The sequence below is a fragment of the Saccopteryx leptura genome, chromosome 4 (genome assembly GCF_036850995.1).
Source record: "Saccopteryx leptura isolate mSacLep1 chromosome 4, mSacLep1_pri_phased_curated, whole genome shotgun sequence".
Classification (NCBI taxonomy): domain Eukaryota; kingdom Metazoa; phylum Chordata; class Mammalia; order Chiroptera; family Emballonuridae; genus Saccopteryx; species Saccopteryx leptura.
In genome coordinates, this window is record NC_089506.1 from 34036371 (window position 1) to 34053853 (window position 17483).

At 46.0% G+C, this 17483-nt stretch overlaps 1 protein-coding gene across 1 annotated transcript in view; it reads left to right on the forward strand.

Annotated features, from left to right (window-relative positions):
• Window positions 1–14981, forward strand: part of HGSNAT (heparan-alpha-glucosaminide N-acetyltransferase) — a 30833-nt gene extending 15852 nt beyond the window's left edge. The window contains exons 8-18 of the mRNA XM_066380446.1: window positions 1040–1116; window positions 1824–1854; window positions 4469–4629; window positions 5754–5869; window positions 7477–7598; window positions 8525–8651; window positions 9824–9910; window positions 11617–11694; window positions 12334–12404; window positions 12505–12617; window positions 14249–14981. Of these exons, the coding sequence (XP_066236543.1) occupies window positions 1040–1116; window positions 1824–1854; window positions 4469–4629; window positions 5754–5869; window positions 7477–7598; window positions 8525–8651; window positions 9824–9910; window positions 11617–11694; window positions 12334–12404; window positions 12505–12617; window positions 14249–14430 (1165 nt within the window). The 3' untranslated portion in view covers window positions 14431–14981. The remainder of the gene's footprint in view (window positions 1–1039; window positions 1117–1823; window positions 1855–4468; window positions 4630–5753; window positions 5870–7476; window positions 7599–8524; window positions 8652–9823; window positions 9911–11616; window positions 11695–12333; window positions 12405–12504; window positions 12618–14248) is intronic.
• Window positions 14982–17483: the final 2502 nt, after the last annotated feature.

The window sequence follows — 17483 nt, forward strand, 5'->3', positions numbered from 1 at the left end:
GCTAGGTATCAGGTCTTCCATTTCTACTGATTGGGGTCCTTTAAACTGCAGTGATAACCTTAGTCATCCTGTCTCAGCCTCATCGGAGTGCTCAGTGCTCCTGGTGTGTATGTCTGAAGCGGGTAATAATAACAAAAATGATAGTAACGATAATAACAATTGCTAACCGTTTTGAGGTCTCACCAAGTGCCCAGCATTATTCTAACTTGTCTTGATTTTATTTATTCTCTTAACAATTCTCTGCGGTATATACTTTTAATATGCCTGTTTCACAGATGAAATTGAACCACAGAGTTAAGTAACTTGCTCAGGTCACTCCAGGACTGAGACAGCCAGGATTTGATTCTAGCCAGTTGGGCTCCAGAGTTCCCACAAATTACCCTGTTAACCTAGCAGAGTCATTCCCTGCATTCTGCAGAATTGGCATCAAACAGTAGTGTATCCAGCATCAATTTTATTGTATTTCTCTTTCTGATTCTCTTTGCCTCTTTGGGAGATGAAGTGTTCACAGGTAGACAGGAACTAACGTTTATTGAGTGCCCCAGACTGCCATGCACTGGTTAGGTGCTGTTATGTACAGAGTTCTCAAGAGTCCCAGCGGTTCCCACGTGAAGTGCGTTCCCTCGAACGGAGAAGCACACCGCAGTAACTGATGAGAGCCTTGCCCGAGGTCTTAGGGCTCATTAGAGAGAAGGACCTAAGATCTGAACCCTCGGCTCTGGCTGTAGCGACTGTATGCTGTCTACTACAGTTACTTTAGCTTGAGACACCTAAATAAGTAGCACAAAATGGAGAGATTGGAAATGTTTTGCTTTATTTTCAGGTTATAGTTTGCTGTGATGGTAAATTTTTCTTAAGACTTCATCGTGTTGGAAATGTTGGCAGCAAAAGGGATTTTGGTGTAGGGTCCTAAATTGTAGTGGTTAGAAGTAATAATTCCGTGCTCTTTAAGTGTCCCCTTAAAGACGCTTGCGCCGTGCGGGTATAAGTGTGTCTTTCACGTGCAAGCCCTGAGTGTGTGCTCTGTCTTGCTTTACAGGATCGCGCTCACCCTCATGGTCTTCGTTAATTACGGAGGAGGAAAATATTGGTACTTCAAACATGCAAGTTGGAATGGTAAGTTATTTCCTGAAGGTAGCTTTGCTTAAGTAGGACCCATTCAAGGAACTATGGGCAGGAGAATCACTCAGCATCCCCCTCCACATCCCCCTCCACCCCGGAGATCCAGAGACGAGGCCCCAGCAGCCTCCTCGGAGCTACGCCTGCCCACACAGACCAACCTTTAGAGTAGTGTGTAGTTTGTTGTTTCATGCTCTGTGGCTCTGCAGGAATTCACTCTGATCACACGTAGACCCCAAAGGTCTCTGCTGTAGGACTGTGGGCTGGGCCGAAGATGTTAAGGTCTTAGTTGTAAATGATCCTTGTCCTGTTAGTATAGCCATGTACGCACCCTCTAAGACTCATGGTCCTCCTTGGGGTGCCGTGACCTGAGTGAGGGTGGTCTGAGTGGTGCTGAGTGATGGCTGTGAATCTGCCTTGGTGGTTGGTTTAGGAATAATTTTGCATAGCACTTCTTAGAGATAACGTGTCCACATACTTCTAGTTTGCTTTCCTGGGCCCAGCTGTGTGCTTAGGCAATGTTTAAGACCCTGTGACAGGTTGTAGAGTCCCCAGGGAGTGTCTGTGTGTTACTGACAGTGTTTTCCTTCCGACTCTGAGTTTACTTTCTAAATATATCAGAATATAATCGACCTGTTCTAGATTTAGGAAGTATTTACATCAGAGTCCTTTTCCTTACTCACTGTGTTTGTGTTTTTCTGTAGGACTGACGGTGGCTGACCTTGTATTCCCATGGTGAGTTGACAGTCTACCACCAGCCCTTCCATAGGTCATCTTCAGTTCTTTTTCTTTTCAGCTGACACTGGGGCCTTCTCTGAGGCCAAATTTCAGTTCTGGGCCACGGGCCTGTGTAACTCACAGGCCTCTGTTGTTACGAGGTTCTTCCAAAACTTGTGTTACTAATTCTTATGCGTGGCATAGTGCTTACCTAAGACATGTGCGTACGTATAAAAGATGAAGGATTTCAGAGGGAATGTTTCATTTCTTGTAGATCTGATCTACAGAGTACTGGAATCTTATAGGAAATTATAAATTCTGAATATGAAAATACCACTAACCTTGAAAATACCTATAAAAATAATTTTTTAAAAAAAATTTTATTTATTGATTTTAGAGAGAGGAGAAAGAGAGAAAGAGAGAAAGGTGGGTGGGGTTGGGGGAAACAGGAAGCATCAACTCGTAGTAATTGCTTCTCACATGTTCCTTGACCAGGCAAACACTGGGTTTCAAACTGGCAACCTCAGTATTCCAGGTCTATACTTTATCCACTGCACCACCACAGGTCAGACATAAAAATCATCTCTAAAAGAAATGCAGTGTATTGGTATTGAGATTCTGATAAGTATTGTACATCCCCATATATAAAACGTACCCTTTTTCGCAAAATTTGGGGTCTAAAAGCTGGGTGCGTCTTACACAGTGGTTGTGGCATTTCAGATGCCATAGATGGAACTGAGGACGAGGCAATATATGAAGACAGTGATTCGTCATCAGACACAGATGAGGACAAGCTAATGGATGGGAGTTTTGACAGTGATGAAGAGTTGTGTGAACTTTATGATGAATAAAACGAGTTCAATAACTTTATGTAATACCCTTTTTTCAAATTTTGGGCCCCAAAATTAAGTTGCTTCTTATACGTGGGGAAATACGGTATGTAACAGGGCAATAGTAGAGTAGCCAAACACTGTCTTGACTCATCTGTGGCTTATTAATCTTGTTGGGGATCCTGACTTCCTGAGCAATGTGGAACTTGTGTCTTTGCTGTGACACTTGGAGTGACTTTGCTCCATCATCAGGAGGTGGTCCTGGCTATTAGTTTATGTCCTTGGCCTGCTGTGTTTCACTGCTAATATATAACTGCTAATATAAACTTGGGGCTTTTAGGAGGGAGGGGGCTGGGGGTCATTTTTTGAGACGGGTTTGAGTAGGAAGAACTTTTATAAGCCTGCAGACCTGGTAATTACTTACATATTTTCTCTGTGAGGTTCCCTGAAAAAGAGGGGTTTGATTTCTGTTCCTGTTACTAGAGGCTAATTTATGTGACCTCCCCCCAAAAAACGAAGGCAGAGGACACCGAGGAGTACAACAAGAGCAAACTCATCTCTGTTAACCCTTTGCCAAATGTTTTGAACAATTACTGTTCTAATTTATTATTAATTTTTTATTAAGTGAGAGGTGGGGAGGCAAAGAGAGACTCCCACATGTGCCCTGATGGGGATCCACCCAGCAAACCCCCTACCAAGCGATGCTCTGTCCATCTAGGCCACTGCTTCGTTGCTCAGCAACTGAGTGCCTGAGGGAGGCCGTGGAGCCTTCTTTAGGACCCAGAGCCAGCTTTTGCTGGAACCATTCGAGCCATGGCTGCCATTTGAGTAGGAGTGGGGGGGGGAGGCGTGGAGAAGCAAATGGTCGCTTCCCCAGGGCCTTGATTGAGAATGGAACACAGGACTTCGACACACCAGGCCTATGCTCTACCACTGAGCCAACTGGCCAGGGCTCTGATTTATTTTTTAAACTGAGGTATTTTTTTTTGTATTTTTGTTTTTTTTTTTTTTTTACAGAGACAGTGAGAGTCAGAGAGAGGGATAGATAGTGACAGACAGACAGGAACGGAGAGATGAGAAGCATCAATCATTAGTTTTTCGTTGCGACACCTTAGTTGTTCATTGATTGCTTTCTCATATGTGCCTTGACCATGGGCCTTCAGCAGACCAAGTAACCCCCTGCTCAAGCCAGCGACCTTGGATCCAAGCTGGTGAGCTTTGCTCAAACCAGATGAGCCTGCGCGCAAGCTGGCGACCTCGGGGGTCTCAAACCTGGGTCCTCTGCATCCCAGTCTGATGCTCTATCCACTGCGTCACCGCCTGACCAGGCCTGATTTATTTTTAAGAAGTAATTTAGTATGGTAAAAGAAAGGAAAGAAAAGATGTGTGGTTTTGGCCCACATACTCTGTCAGGAGCAAGAGTGAAATTAGAAATGATTGAAGTGTGTGGTTTATTTCTCAAGGACTTTGAGGGCGTGCTAGTGAATGTTGAGCTGTTTGGATTTTAGCATCTTCCTCATCATTTCTCTCTGATAATGCAGTGAGCCCGTCGTCCTTGGACAATGCACTCAGCACTGGCGAATTCCCACTATGGCAGGACTCAGAGGCGCACAGACCTTGCAGCCCAGCGGGGCCGCATTCTGATGTTTTCTCCACCATTTACCAATGTCATTTCAGTAATTGGTTGCTTAATAAAAAATCATGTGTTCTCTTATGTAGTAAATTATAAAATATTCATTAATGGTATAGAGACAAAAATATTGGAAATGGTCACCTAATAATAGCTGTTTGTTTGTTTTTAGGTTTGTATTTATTATGGGATCTTCAATTTTTCTATCGATGACTTCCATACTGCAGCGGGGATGTTCAAAATTCAGATTGCTGGGGAAAATTGTGTGGAGGAGTTTCCTGTTAATCTGTATAGGAATTATCATTGTGAACCCCAATTATTGCCTTGGTCCGTGTAAGTATTCCCCCCCTCTGTTAGAATATACAGTATTTAGGTTGAAGTGTGGGAGCTACATGTTGTAATTCAAAAGGAGTATAATTTCTCCCTCTCAGGTACCTGCAAAAAAAGAACAGTTCTTAGAAAAGTGTCTCTAACACTTGTATAACTTTGGGCATTATTGTTGTTATGTTGGCATTCTAGGCCTGGGAGGAGTATCCAAGACCACCCAAACCCATCTCTTTACACAAGAGATTGAAGTGCTTTCTCCAGAAATGAGGGCAGAATAGGGACCAGACCAGTCTCCTGGTTCTCAGACCCTGCCCTCCTGCCACGTAGGTTTCCTCAACTTTTGTAATAAGGCTATTGTGCGGTGGTTCAAAAATTCACCGTTGTCACTCCAGCTGGGTTGCTGGGAAGGAGTGATCCCTTTGTTGTCATTGTTATAGAGGAGTGAGCGAGACAGAAAAGCTGAAGGGAGGGTGTCAGTCCTGTGGATGGGACACTGGGAGCGTCAGCATCGAGGAAAGTGGTGGTCACTGTCCTCAAGGGGCATTAGAAGAAGATGGCACAGATGTCTAGACACTGGCCAGGTGAACCTCAGGCGACACGCACTGAGATTTTAGGCGTTCGGAAGAGATAGAGGGCATTTCTGGATGGGGTCATAAGGGAAAGTGTTACATAAAATTGATTCAGTGGATCTCCAAAAAGGAGTCCACTGCTCACAGGAGGATACAGTATAGGCTTCACAGTTCCAGCGATACAGTGATGTAGCCTGTAGGGCAGGGAGAGTCAGTGGCCTGTGCTGGACCTGCACGTACCTGGTGGGTGAGCGAGTTGAATTCATATTCTGATGAGGAAGGGCCAGGAGGTGAACTTTCAGGGTCAAGGGCAGTCCCTGGTTCCTCCCCACGCCCTAGGAAGACCCTGTTCTCACTCCCATCTCCCGGCCAGCCTGCTTCCTGCAGTGGGTTTGAGCCATGTCTCCTGACCGTATAGTATTTCCATCTCCGAGAGCTTAAAGAAGACTCACTCGGGTGCAGTGTAGGCGTGTCTTCCCACTTTGAGAAAGAAAGGTCACGTGGTCTTGGGGTGAAATGGGATATGCTGGCTAACCGTCCCCTAATTTCTGCCTTCCACAGTGTCTTGGGCTAAGGTGCGAATCCCGGGTGTGCTCCAGCGGCTGGGGGTGACTTACTTTGTGGTCGCCGCGTTAGAGCTCCTCTTTGCAAAGCCTCTGCCTGACAGCTGTGCTTCGGTGAGAAACCCTATTTTTAAAAAAATGGAAGGGGGGGAATATCACTGTATAGTTTTCAGAACTCTCTTTCCTTCTGAGTGCAGTACTGTACTTCTGTGAATCTTAATGCTGCCATGCCACTACATTCTGTTTTCCTTCCATTATTTTTATTTAGTTTTTATATTAGTCATCTTTTTTTATTGTGGTGAAAAACACATGCGCTCTACCCTCTTCACACATTTTTAAGTGTACAATAATCAAATGCATTTGGATGGTGTTAAAATAATCTCACCGTCATCTGGTTTGCTAGTTCAGTCTTCCAGTTTCCTTGTGGTGTAAGATACATGTCTAAAAGAACTTACACAATGTATCAGTACCTGTACGAAAGGCTGCAAAGGTTTCACTTGGAGGAGAAGTGCCAAGCGAGGGCGTGGGAGAACGACAGTATGTCCTTGGCCGTTTCTCCTTTGTGAGAAGTATGTCAGTCGCGTCTTCTGTGATTACTTTCTGACTCACTGTAAATTGCTGAGTTTACCCACGTGACAGCTACTTCTTTTTCCCTAATGGAAGTAGAAATTCAGTTGGAGATGTTTAAACCCTTCCATTGGGTTTGTTTAACCATATATATATATATATTACCTTTTCTTCCCTCTTCCTGGTCTGTGTACCCTCTGTTACAGAGTTCCTTAATGTGCAGTCAGATAGACATGTGCAGGTAAACACGGGCTTGGTTAGCCACATGTCGGACTAAGGGGCCGTGGAGGTTGTTCAGGGTCTGTCATGGGCCACCACGATGGAGCGAGGGCTTGGGTGGGACACCATGAATAAGTGGGTCACATCCTTTTTCCTTCAACTGAACAGCTCCAGAAGTTTACATTTTATTTTTCTTTTTTAAAAAATTATTTTAACTTTCTTTTTTTTAGAACTTTATTGAGCTATATTTTCATGCAATAAAGCTGACATGGTTGACTTGTACAATTAAGTGATATTTTAGTTTATTCAGAGTTGTACACCCATCACCACTATCCCATTCTGGAACATTTCCACTACCTCCAAAGAAACCGTGTACTCACCACTAGCTACTCTCTTCCCCTGCAAGTCCCCTATTCTAGGCAACTTCTAATCTCCTTTCTCTCTCTGTCGAGTTGCTAAATTTGGACATTTCATATAAATGGAATTATGCAATGTATGGCTTTTTGTGGCTGGCTTTCTTTGCTTAGCAAAACATCTTTCGAGGTTCATCCACGCTGTGCCGTGCGTGTGTTAGTACCTGATTTCCTGTGAATCGGATTCCATACTACTCGTTTCCGCCTTTTGGCTGTTCTGCATTTTAATGATTCTCTGTACATTTGTGTACAAGTGTTTGTACGAACATCTGTTTTCAATTCTCTTGGGAGTGCGATTGTCCACTGATTTCTTTTTAACTAATGTTTTATTGTGGTATTTCATAGAAAAGGAACATCAGGGTCACATAATCCATACGGGACAACCAGGCATGTATTTTGGTATTACTACAATCAAGGCCAAGCAAAGAGTCACAGGGAATTTTCCAAATACATAGACTGTGTATTGCTTCCCATTCTGCTTGCATTTAGTTTGTATATATTTTTTTTGTGCCCCTCACTCAGGAGAGACGATGCTCTTCTCTTCAAGACATCCTGTCCAGCTGGCCACAGTGGCTCTTCATTCTGGTGCTGGAAAGCATCTGGCTGGCCTTGACGTTCTTCTTACCTGTCCCTGGCTGCCCTACGTAAGTGAGCCCTTCCTTTCCGTGGGGCCTTCTCTGCTCAGTCGGACCTCCTGGGCTCTACTTTCAAATGCTCCCGTCAAAGAAACCCTCCTTCCCCCTTTCTTCTCCTTTGGGGCCTACTTTATATTGGGGGACGAGTCCGGTGTGTGTCCCGAGGGGTGTTCCTATGAGGTTTTTTCCCAGGGTCAGTTTGACTGGAAGTTGCCAAGCCTTAACATGTGGCAGGGCAGTCAGGTCAGAAGAGCAGTGATGGTTCAGAGCCTCGTCCCGGAACACCAAGGTTGCGGGTTTGATCTCGGTCAGGGAACATATGGGATGCAGCCAGTGGAGGCGCCACCAAGTGGAGCAACAGATGAACCCTCTATCTATCTATCATCTATCTATCTATCTATCTATCTATCTATCTATCTATCTATCTATCTATCTATCATCTATCTATCTCTATCTATCTATCTATCTATCTATCTATCTATCTATCTATCTATCATCTATCATCTACCTATCATCTATCTATCTATCTATCTATCTATCTATCTATCTATCTATCTATCATCTATCTATCTATCTATTTATCTATCTATCTATATCTATCTATTTATCTATCTATCATCTATCTATCTATTTATTTATCTATCATCTATCTATCATCTATCTTATCTATCTATCTATCTATCTATCTATCATCTATCTTATCTATATCGCCCCCTTCAACTACTCCGCCTTCTCCCTCCTTTCCTCTCTCTCTCTAAAAATAATCAATAAATAAAAAAATGGAAAAAGAAGAAGGAGCATGGGAGAGAGTGTATGGCACTGCAGGGTCCCAGGCTTGTATACGTTTGAGCCCTCTGTGGGGTTGCATATGTAGCCAGTGTGTACTCATCCCCTCTGGAGTCTTGTCAGGTAAGCACGTGTTCTCACTTCCACAGTGGCTACCTCGGCCCTGGCGGCATTGGAGACCTGGGGAAGTATCCGAACTGTACTGGAGGAGCCGCTGGCTACATAGACCGCTTGCTTCTGGGAGATGATCACATTTATCAGCATCCATCTTCCACTGTGAGTGACACGGGCTTGTACCGAGACCTGGACAGGAGGAGCTCTGAAGGGAAAGAAAAGAGAAAGGGCAGGCCAGCTTTCAGCTATGTCCGTCTAATAAGCTAGATGGGATCTAGTTTTTATTTGAAAAAGTGACTGACTTGAGGGACTTCGGTGTTCATTATGGGGCAGTAGGTAAACCTTACTCTGGGTCTTAAAGGGCAGATGTCTCGTATCAGCTGTGCAGCACAGTGGTTTCCTGTGTGTCTCAGGTTGGGCTTCCTGGCAGCAGATTCTGAGGCAGGTTCACGTACAGGGAGTTTGTCGGGCAGTCCTCGGGGATCAGCGCCCGCTGGGCCGTGAAGGGCAGAGGGGGCGGCTGAACTGCATCTCAGTCACGAAGGCCTCAGCTGATGTTATGCGGACCGGCGTGGGCTGGGGTGGCCCTTCAGCATTGTTCTGAATTGAGGGAAGGGATCTGATTGGATGTGGACTTAACATCCCTGATTGGATGTGGACTGCCCCCAGGGAGGGGGTGTGACTCCTGGAGGGGCAGCTATTGGTCAGTCAAGGACAAACCCGGAAGAGAGACTTGGCTGAGAGCTATTGGCCAATAATACATACATACTTGTTATAGCAGCTGGGGAAGGAAGGCTTTAGACCTCAAAGGGGTGGGAGGAGGGGGTATGTGGGAGTATCTGGCGGTACACTGTAGCATCCACTGACGGTATATTTCCACATTTCTACAGTTTCCACAATAACTTATTGTATAAGAAAATAATACACCTGTGTTACATGTTATTTCTCTTTTAAAAAAGAAAGATAGGAAGCAGTTGCTGTTATAATAGGGTTGACCCAAAAGAATTAACTTTAAAACTATAAAGGAATTCTACGTAGTGTCTGACACTGGTTAGGGATGGTCGTGTTGCTGGGCCACCTGCAGTCGAAACGAAAGGGCTGCGCTGGACCTTGGTCTCTGCGTACCCTCCCCAAGTGTGACACAGCGCACACTGTGTTGGGCACGAGTGTCCTGCTTATAATCCCCGCAAGTTGGAAGCGAATGTCTGCAGTAGAAACAAAACACATTAAATATTGGAGTGTACGCGAGTGTGTGTTTAGTCTACGAGTTGTTTGTTTGTGGGCGTTTCCATGGTGAAAGCTGAGAGCCGCCTTCTCGTTCTGTTCTCTGAAAGGTGCTCTACCACACCGCAGTGGCCTACGACCCAGAGGGAGTCCTGGGGACCATCAACTCCATTGTGATGGCGTTTTTAGGAGTTCAGGTATTTGTTCATTTCATTAGGAGACATTTTTTCTGACAGTTTGTGATTATTGATTCATCACTAATTCAAAAACTTTCGTTAAAGTCATTGGAAACGTAGCCTCTGCTGTGTATTACAGGTCTAAAAATGTGTTTGTATTTGACAAATGGTCAAAACTAGAGGTTGCCAAAATTCAGCACATTCAAATACTTGGGCATAATTTCTATATTCTCAAAATAAATTCTTGTTATTCATAGGGCTTATCTTAGAAACAGGGGCTGCAGTTTCTGGGTGAAATACCCCCCCTGGGGACTGTGCAGAATGTTTGGTACTGGTGACATTGGGAGGTCCCTGGGCCACTTGTCACATTTCCTTTGTGTGACACAGCGCACACTGTGTTGGGCACGAGGTTTCAGTTTATGACAAAGTCAATACAGGTTATTCTTGGTTTGTTGCACATGTTGAAATTCTGAGCAGTCTAGATTTTCTTTCCAAAATTCTCCTTACTAGTATTTGAACTTGTTATTTGAGGGGCGCTCCCTGGGAGAGGGAAGATGGGCAGAGTAGCACCAAAGGAACTCTGTGAAGATGCCGACAGTCTGCATCTGCGCTCCCCATGTGGCCGCTCAGTGCTTGAGCTGGGGCTAGTTTGACTGAGGAGCTGAATTTTACATTGTGTTTAATTTTAGATTTAGTTTTAAGTAGTCATGTGTGGCTAGTGGCTCCTGTATTGGAGAGTGCAGGTCTAAAGTGTATACCTTTTGGCGATTGAATAACTTCTTATTTAGAAATACGTCCTTTATCGCTATCCCACTTTATTGTTTTGCACTGTGCTTTCATTTAATCCCTACACGGCTCCCGATGTCAGTCGGTGCCTGCGGGAGCAGCGTAGCGCAGCAGCTGAGCGTGCAGACCTACAGGGCAGCGTGGCCTGTTTGAACGCAGCTCTGCCACCTGAGCTGGGTGGCCGAGGGCATGTTACTTGACCCCTCTGTGCTTCAAGGTGTTGAGAGGATTAACTAACTCAATATATATCAAGTTCTAAGAACTGGCACATAGAAAATATTTATAAAACTTAGCTATTACTATATATAAATAACATTTTTTATAGTTTGATGTTTTCAGACATTAATTCCTGACTTGGGGAATTTTTATGCCAAGTTCAGATTTTATTTACAGTTTTTAAAATCTTCCCTGCCTCCAGGCCCCTCCTGTCCCTGTCCCTCTTCTGTACCGCTGCCAGGCTGGCCGTCTAGCAGGCCATGCTGAGCCTTGGTCCTTGGGACTATTTTGGGGGGGGAGGGTGGCTTTCCTTGGCTCCCTGTCACCTATGGGAGAAAGCCAGTGACTCTTAGGAAGGTCTGCAGTTCAACCTGCCCGTCACCTCCTCAGCCTGCCCACCTTGCAGCTTTTGTGCATTACCTGCAGTACGTCAGGGATGCTGGGCCTTCTCGCCTCTTTTGACCCGCATCTGGCATGCTGTTCCAGTCTGCCTGGATGCTCTTCCTGCTTTACACGCGTAGCCTCACCTCCAATGCCTTCCTCCCCCCAAGTGGTCCCATTTGCATCTCAGTCTCCACTATTCAATGTGCATCTTCCCTGTGCAATCCCAGTGGCTAGCAGTGTGCCCGGGAGCTGTGTTAGTTGAGTGATCAAGAAAACCGATGAACAGGAAATAGTATACCTGAGGTGGTTCTCTTGGTCATACTGTGTATTTTCTTTTCCAGGCAGGAAAAATCCTCTTGTATTACAAAGATCAGACCAAAGGCATCCTGATCAGATTCACTGCCTGGTGTTGTTTTCTAGTGAGTAATCAGCGTCCCTATCTGAAATGCCTTTTCTTCACACATACATATTTAACAGGAAAAAATGTCTAGCAACAGTGGTATATCAGCTGTCAGCACATTGCAACAGGTAGCATTCTTCGCTTGCATAACAGAGAGGAGCTAATCTTTACACCTAAATTCTCGGGTTAATTTTTTTAGGAAACTGTCTCTGCAGATAAGTCAGTGTTGGCATCAGCCAGCCAGCCTGGGACACAGGAGGAAGTAGAAGCGAGGTGTGGGTCTTGGTGGGGCGCCATGTCAGGATGGCCAGGCGAATGACAGCCGATTCCCTGACCAGCGTCCAGATTCATGGGGGACAAAGAGGTTGTAAGATCGGCTGTTCATTTCACCTCTGACTTTGCAATCATGTTTCCTCCCAGGAGTCACTCTGGTTTATCATTTATATCGTTTACCCTCAACCCAGAGAATTGCTGAAAAGATATGTTTAGAGGATATTCTTAGTTATGCATCTTAAAAAAGTTTTTTTCCAGTTAAAAGAATAAGACATGACACCATTTTCAGCCCTCCCTAAGCAATGAAATAACTAACATTTTTCAGTTTGGAAACGTAATTGTTTTTTAAGATCATATAAACTGGAACATCTTTCTCTCATTGTAGGGGCTTATTTCTGTGGCTTTGACGAATATTTCTGAAAATGATGGCTTTATTCCAGTAAACAAAAATCTCTGGTAAGTAGAGAAAACAGGGCCCTGTGGATGTCGACGCCTGGGCCTGCTCACGGCAGACGTGCTCTCGGGAGCCCTGACAGACCTCGTTCCCTCCCTCCAGGTCCATTTCGTACGTCACCACGCTGAGCTCCTTTGCCTTCTTCATCCTGCTCATCCTCTACCCCATTGTGGATGTGAAGGGAGTGTGGATGGGAGCCCCGTTCTTTTATCCAGGTAAGACGCCTCTAACCCTAAACCGAGTCGATGGTAGTGACCAGCTGGACTGGCCCAGGGACCAGCTAAGCATGACCAGGGCTGGGGTCCTGAACCATGGCCCTGGGGGCTTGTTTCCAGGACGCAGGCTGAGGGAGAAAGCATCAGGGGCCGCTCAGTCCCACGCCATGCAGTATGTCGCAGGCCTGTTTCAGAGCCGTCCATGCTTTTTACCTGCTTAGATTGGTATTTGCTGTTTCCTCAGGCAGTGAATCCGTGTGTGCCATCCAGTTTCCAATGCTTCAGAAATGGGGCATAATTTCTTTCTTAGTGTAAATGCACGGCCTTCCAGGTGACACATAAGCAGTGTTGAGAGACAATATCAAGAGATAAACAGATGGTTTAAATGCAGTTCTGTGGAAGGAAACTTGACTTGGGGTGGCGAACACACTGTGCAGTGTACAGGTGATGTATTGTGAAACTGCACCTGAAATCTACATTTTATTAACCAGTGTCACCCCGATAAATTCAATAAAAAATCTTTAAAACATGCAGTTCTTCCTGGAGACTGAGATAGACCAGATAACTTTAGTGACTCGTTTTAGCCCTCTGATTCTAGTAATAGTTCCTACCTTTGGCCTCAAATATTCTGTGAGGATTCAAGTAAATACTTTCAGGTTTCCTTTCAGATTCAGTATTCAAGAATTACTCTGTTACAAAATGAATATTTTATAATATTTTTTTGTGACAGAGAGACAGAGAGAGGGACAGACAGGCAGGAAGGGAGAGAGATGAGAAGCATCAATTCTTCATTACAGCTCCTTCATTGTTCACTGATTGCTTTTTCATATGTGCATTGACTGGGGGCTACAGCAGAGCAGAGTGGCCCCTTGCTCAAGCCAATGACCTTGGGCTCAAGCCAGCGACCTTGGGCTCAAACTAGCAACCTTGGACTTCAAGCCAGTGACCATGGAGTCATGTCTGTGATCCCATGCTCAAGCTGGTGACCCCGCACTCAAGCTTGTGAGCCTGTGCTCAAGCCGGATGAAGTTGCACTCAAGCCAAAGGAGCTCGTGCTCAAGCCAGTGACCTCGGTTTCGAACCTGGGTTCTCTGCGTCCCAGTCTAATGCTCTATCCATTGTGCCTGGTCAGGCTATAATGATTTTTTATATAGTTTATACTGTGTCACTTATTTTTGGTAGTAACTTTTGGTTTTTTCACTGAACTAAAGTCCTGTTTCAGGAATGAACTAGGTGAGGCCCTGGCCGTTTGGCTCACTGGTAGAATGTTGGCCTGGCATGTGGAAGTCCCTGGTTCAATTCCTAGTCAGGGCACACAGGAGAAGTGACCATCTGCTTCTCCACACCTTCCCCTTCTCTCTTTCTCTCACCCCTTAAGCAAATTGGCCTGGGCACTGAGGATGGCACCATTGGCTCACCTTAGGCACTAAAAATAGCTCAGTTGTTGAGCAGCAGCCCAAGATGGGCAGAATATCACCCTGTAGAGGGCTTGCCAGGTGGATTCTAGTCATGGCACATGCAGGAGTCTGTCTTTCTGCCTCCCCGTCTCACTTAATAATAATAATATAATAAGTAAACTAGGTGAGCCAAGGTGACTCAGGAAAATGTGATCATCTGCGTCTCCCCTTCAGGAATGAATTCTATTCTGGTGTATGTCGGCCACGAGGTGTTCGAGAACTACTTCCCCTTCCAGTGGAGGCTGCAGGACGCCCAGTCGCACAAAGAGCATCTCATTCAGAACATTGTTGGTACTGCCCTCTGGGTGCTCATTGCCTACGTTCTCTACAGAAAGAAGGTTTTTTGGAAAATCTGATTGCCCCAGCTGATGACATGGTCTGGCAGACTCTGGTAGGCCTGGCGAGGCACGAGTGCTGAAGCAGCCTTTATTAAAGGGAACTGCTAATTATACAATGAATGGCTGTGCTTTTCCAGATTATTGGGGAAGACGCTGTTGTTCTTGGGCTAGTGACCGTCACAGGGCTCGTCAGAGCTCTCTGCCTGCGTGTTTGGGACTTACGCGTTTAGAATGTAACTGTCCTTTGTCTCCATCTTCTGTGTAAATGGATGGATTTGGAACCCTATTCTAAGGATTTCTCGGATGACTTTTCAAAAGGGAACTACCATGGCCATTTGCTTCCGTGATGGACGAGGCAATCTGAGGTCTGATTCTTGCTGACCTTCCTGCACATAGCCTTTCCACGGGTGTACGTGCCAACCACGAACGCACACCGTCATTTCTGCTGTGGCTGACTGGAAAGCTTACTGGATGTGATGTGTAGTAATATAGTCTAATATTTTGTTGTTACTGTTAAGTGTGGTTAAATATTTCAAGAGAGGATAATTTCTCTTTCAGGTCTGTAAGGCCTTGGTGGGTCCAAAAATATGCCTGTCAGAAGCCATTTTCTCCTTTTCCTACTGGAAAAAAAAGTTAAAATGTAGATGTGTTATTCTCAGCCGCTCTTGCTTAATTATCTACTTATGTAGCTCTATGTTTCTCTGTTTATCAGCCACCTATCTGCACCCACGTACTACCTGTCTGTGTCCCTGTGTTACCAGGTGGTGACTGGCACCCAGGGGCACAGCTGTGGCAGAGAGAGGCGCCCGTCTTACCCGCGGCCCCAGCTTTGCTGTGCTTGCTGTGCCGGGCAAGGCCCTTGGCCCATCTGAGTCTTCGTTTCCTCGTCTGTGAAATGCGGGGCTGGCGCTGACCCCTCGGGTCCCTCCTGTTCTTAGACTCCGTGAGCTGGGGTATATCCATAGCTTTTCTGAAATCCTTAGAAAAATAACTTTATTACAGAAAACTCTCCAAAATAAGGGATAATGAAAAGTTTTAAAAAAACTCTTATTGGAGTAAGTCTTTCCAGAATGACCCTCCACAGTGGAGGCACCTTTCTTGCTTGGAATCATAAAAGTGAAAAAGTTTCTCTGGCACAAGGCGGGACGAGCACATGGAGAAACAGCACTTGTCCTATGATGCATCATCATACTTAGGAATTTTCTGTGAGAATTCCATTTGGAAGGAAAATGTGACAATAGCTTGGACTTGAGAGCACCCTTCTGCGGTGAGACGGGGCCAGCTTGGGGTTGCTTCCCCTGTCGCCACGGCACAGACGACCTCCTCCCCTGTTTCCGGCTCAGACCTCTACCCTTCACTCTCGTCCCAGCTCCCAGCTGCCCACTGCGCCCTCCGCCCGCGTGCCCGCCAGCCTCCAGGCTCGCCTTTGTCCTTCCCTCCCCCAAACTCACCTTTCCCTCTTGGGATGTCCCTGGCTCTGTGAGTGGACCGTTCTCATCTCCAGGTACAGAGCGGCTGCCATCTTTCACCCGCCTCCCTCCACTGGCCCCGCTTTGTCCCTATTTCATCATGGCCAGCTCTTGTCTACTGTCTCCACCTTCCCCTGTATCTTCACTCCTGTGGTCATGACCTCAGTGTGGTCCAGACTCTTGTGGTTCTTCTCAAACTGGCTTCCTTCCCTCAGCCCCTCCCTCTGCAGAGTCACTAGCCATGGTCACTGAGTTAAGCTTTATGAAGCAGAGCTCAGAGCACATCCCCTCTTGATAAAAACTTCCGGTTTCCTTCCCGACCCCCTGCACCCGCCCTACTTATTCCAGCCCAACCAGACCCACCCACCCCCATCCCAGCCGGGCCCTCCTGCTTCTGACTTTGATTATAGTCTTCCTGGACTACTTTTTCCTCTTCATTTTCTCCTATCTACATTTAATCTCTTACTGTAGACCCCTCCTTCTGAGGCATCTCTCTAATCTCTTAGTCTCATCCAAGAGTAATCTTTTCTTTAGACTCTGGATTCTCTTATCAGGATCGATCTCATGCACATTATGATAGTTATTTGTATACATGTCTAGTTTTTTGTGTGTGTGACAGACAGAGTCAGAGAGAGGGACAGATAGGGACAGACAGACAGGAAGGGAGAGAGAGAGATGAGAAACATCAGTTCTTCATTGTGACACCTTACTTGTTCATTGATTGCTTTCTCATATGTGCCTTGACTGGGGGGCTACAGCAGACCGAGTGACCCCTTGCTCAAGCCAGTGACCTTTGGCTCAAGCTGGTGAGCCTTGCTCAAACCAGATGGGCCCACGCTTGGGGCCTCGGGGTCTCGAACCTGGGTCCTCCGCATCCCAGTCCGACGTTCTATCCACTGCGCCACTGCGTGGTCAGGCTACATGTCTAGTTTTCCATGCTATAAACCGTGAGCTTATTAAGGGCAAGAACGACGCCTTGTTTGTTTGCATATTCTTCCCGGCACAAACACAGGGCCTCGTCCATAGCAAGCATTAAATAAAAACATTTATTAAAGCAAAGCAATGGTGGCTGTTTTTATTGTCAATATTTAAGTGCTGATAAAATGAGTGTTTGGAGTGCTGCATGAAAATGTCCATGGAGCTGATGTGTCTGGGAGAGTCGTCTGAGGAAACTGCTGCTGCCCTGCTCTTGAAATCAGTTCTCATGGGTGGTCACGGCTACGTCATTCAGCTCTCAGCAAGTCCAGCTGGGTTGGGCCACTCCAGGTGAGTCATCCAGAAGTATTTCTTATGTTGGGGAGTATATCAGTTTGTCTTGAACTGGAAGGAACGGGGTCCTGATTCGGCCTGGCTCTAAGGAGAGTTGATCTCACACGAGAAGTCCCGAGGCAGGCGGGATGCCACCGCTCCGCTTGGTTCAGCCGGTGCACGCCACAGCGGGGGAGGACTCCACCGTGACAGCCGCCTGCTCGGCAGATGAGACCCCTCGGCAGGGGAGGAGGGCCATCCCCTCTGTGTGCCTCTTAATTTTATCAGCCAGAAAACCCTCCCCAGCAGCCCCTCAGCAGCCTTCGCCTCTTGTCTCATTGTTAGCACGTGTCT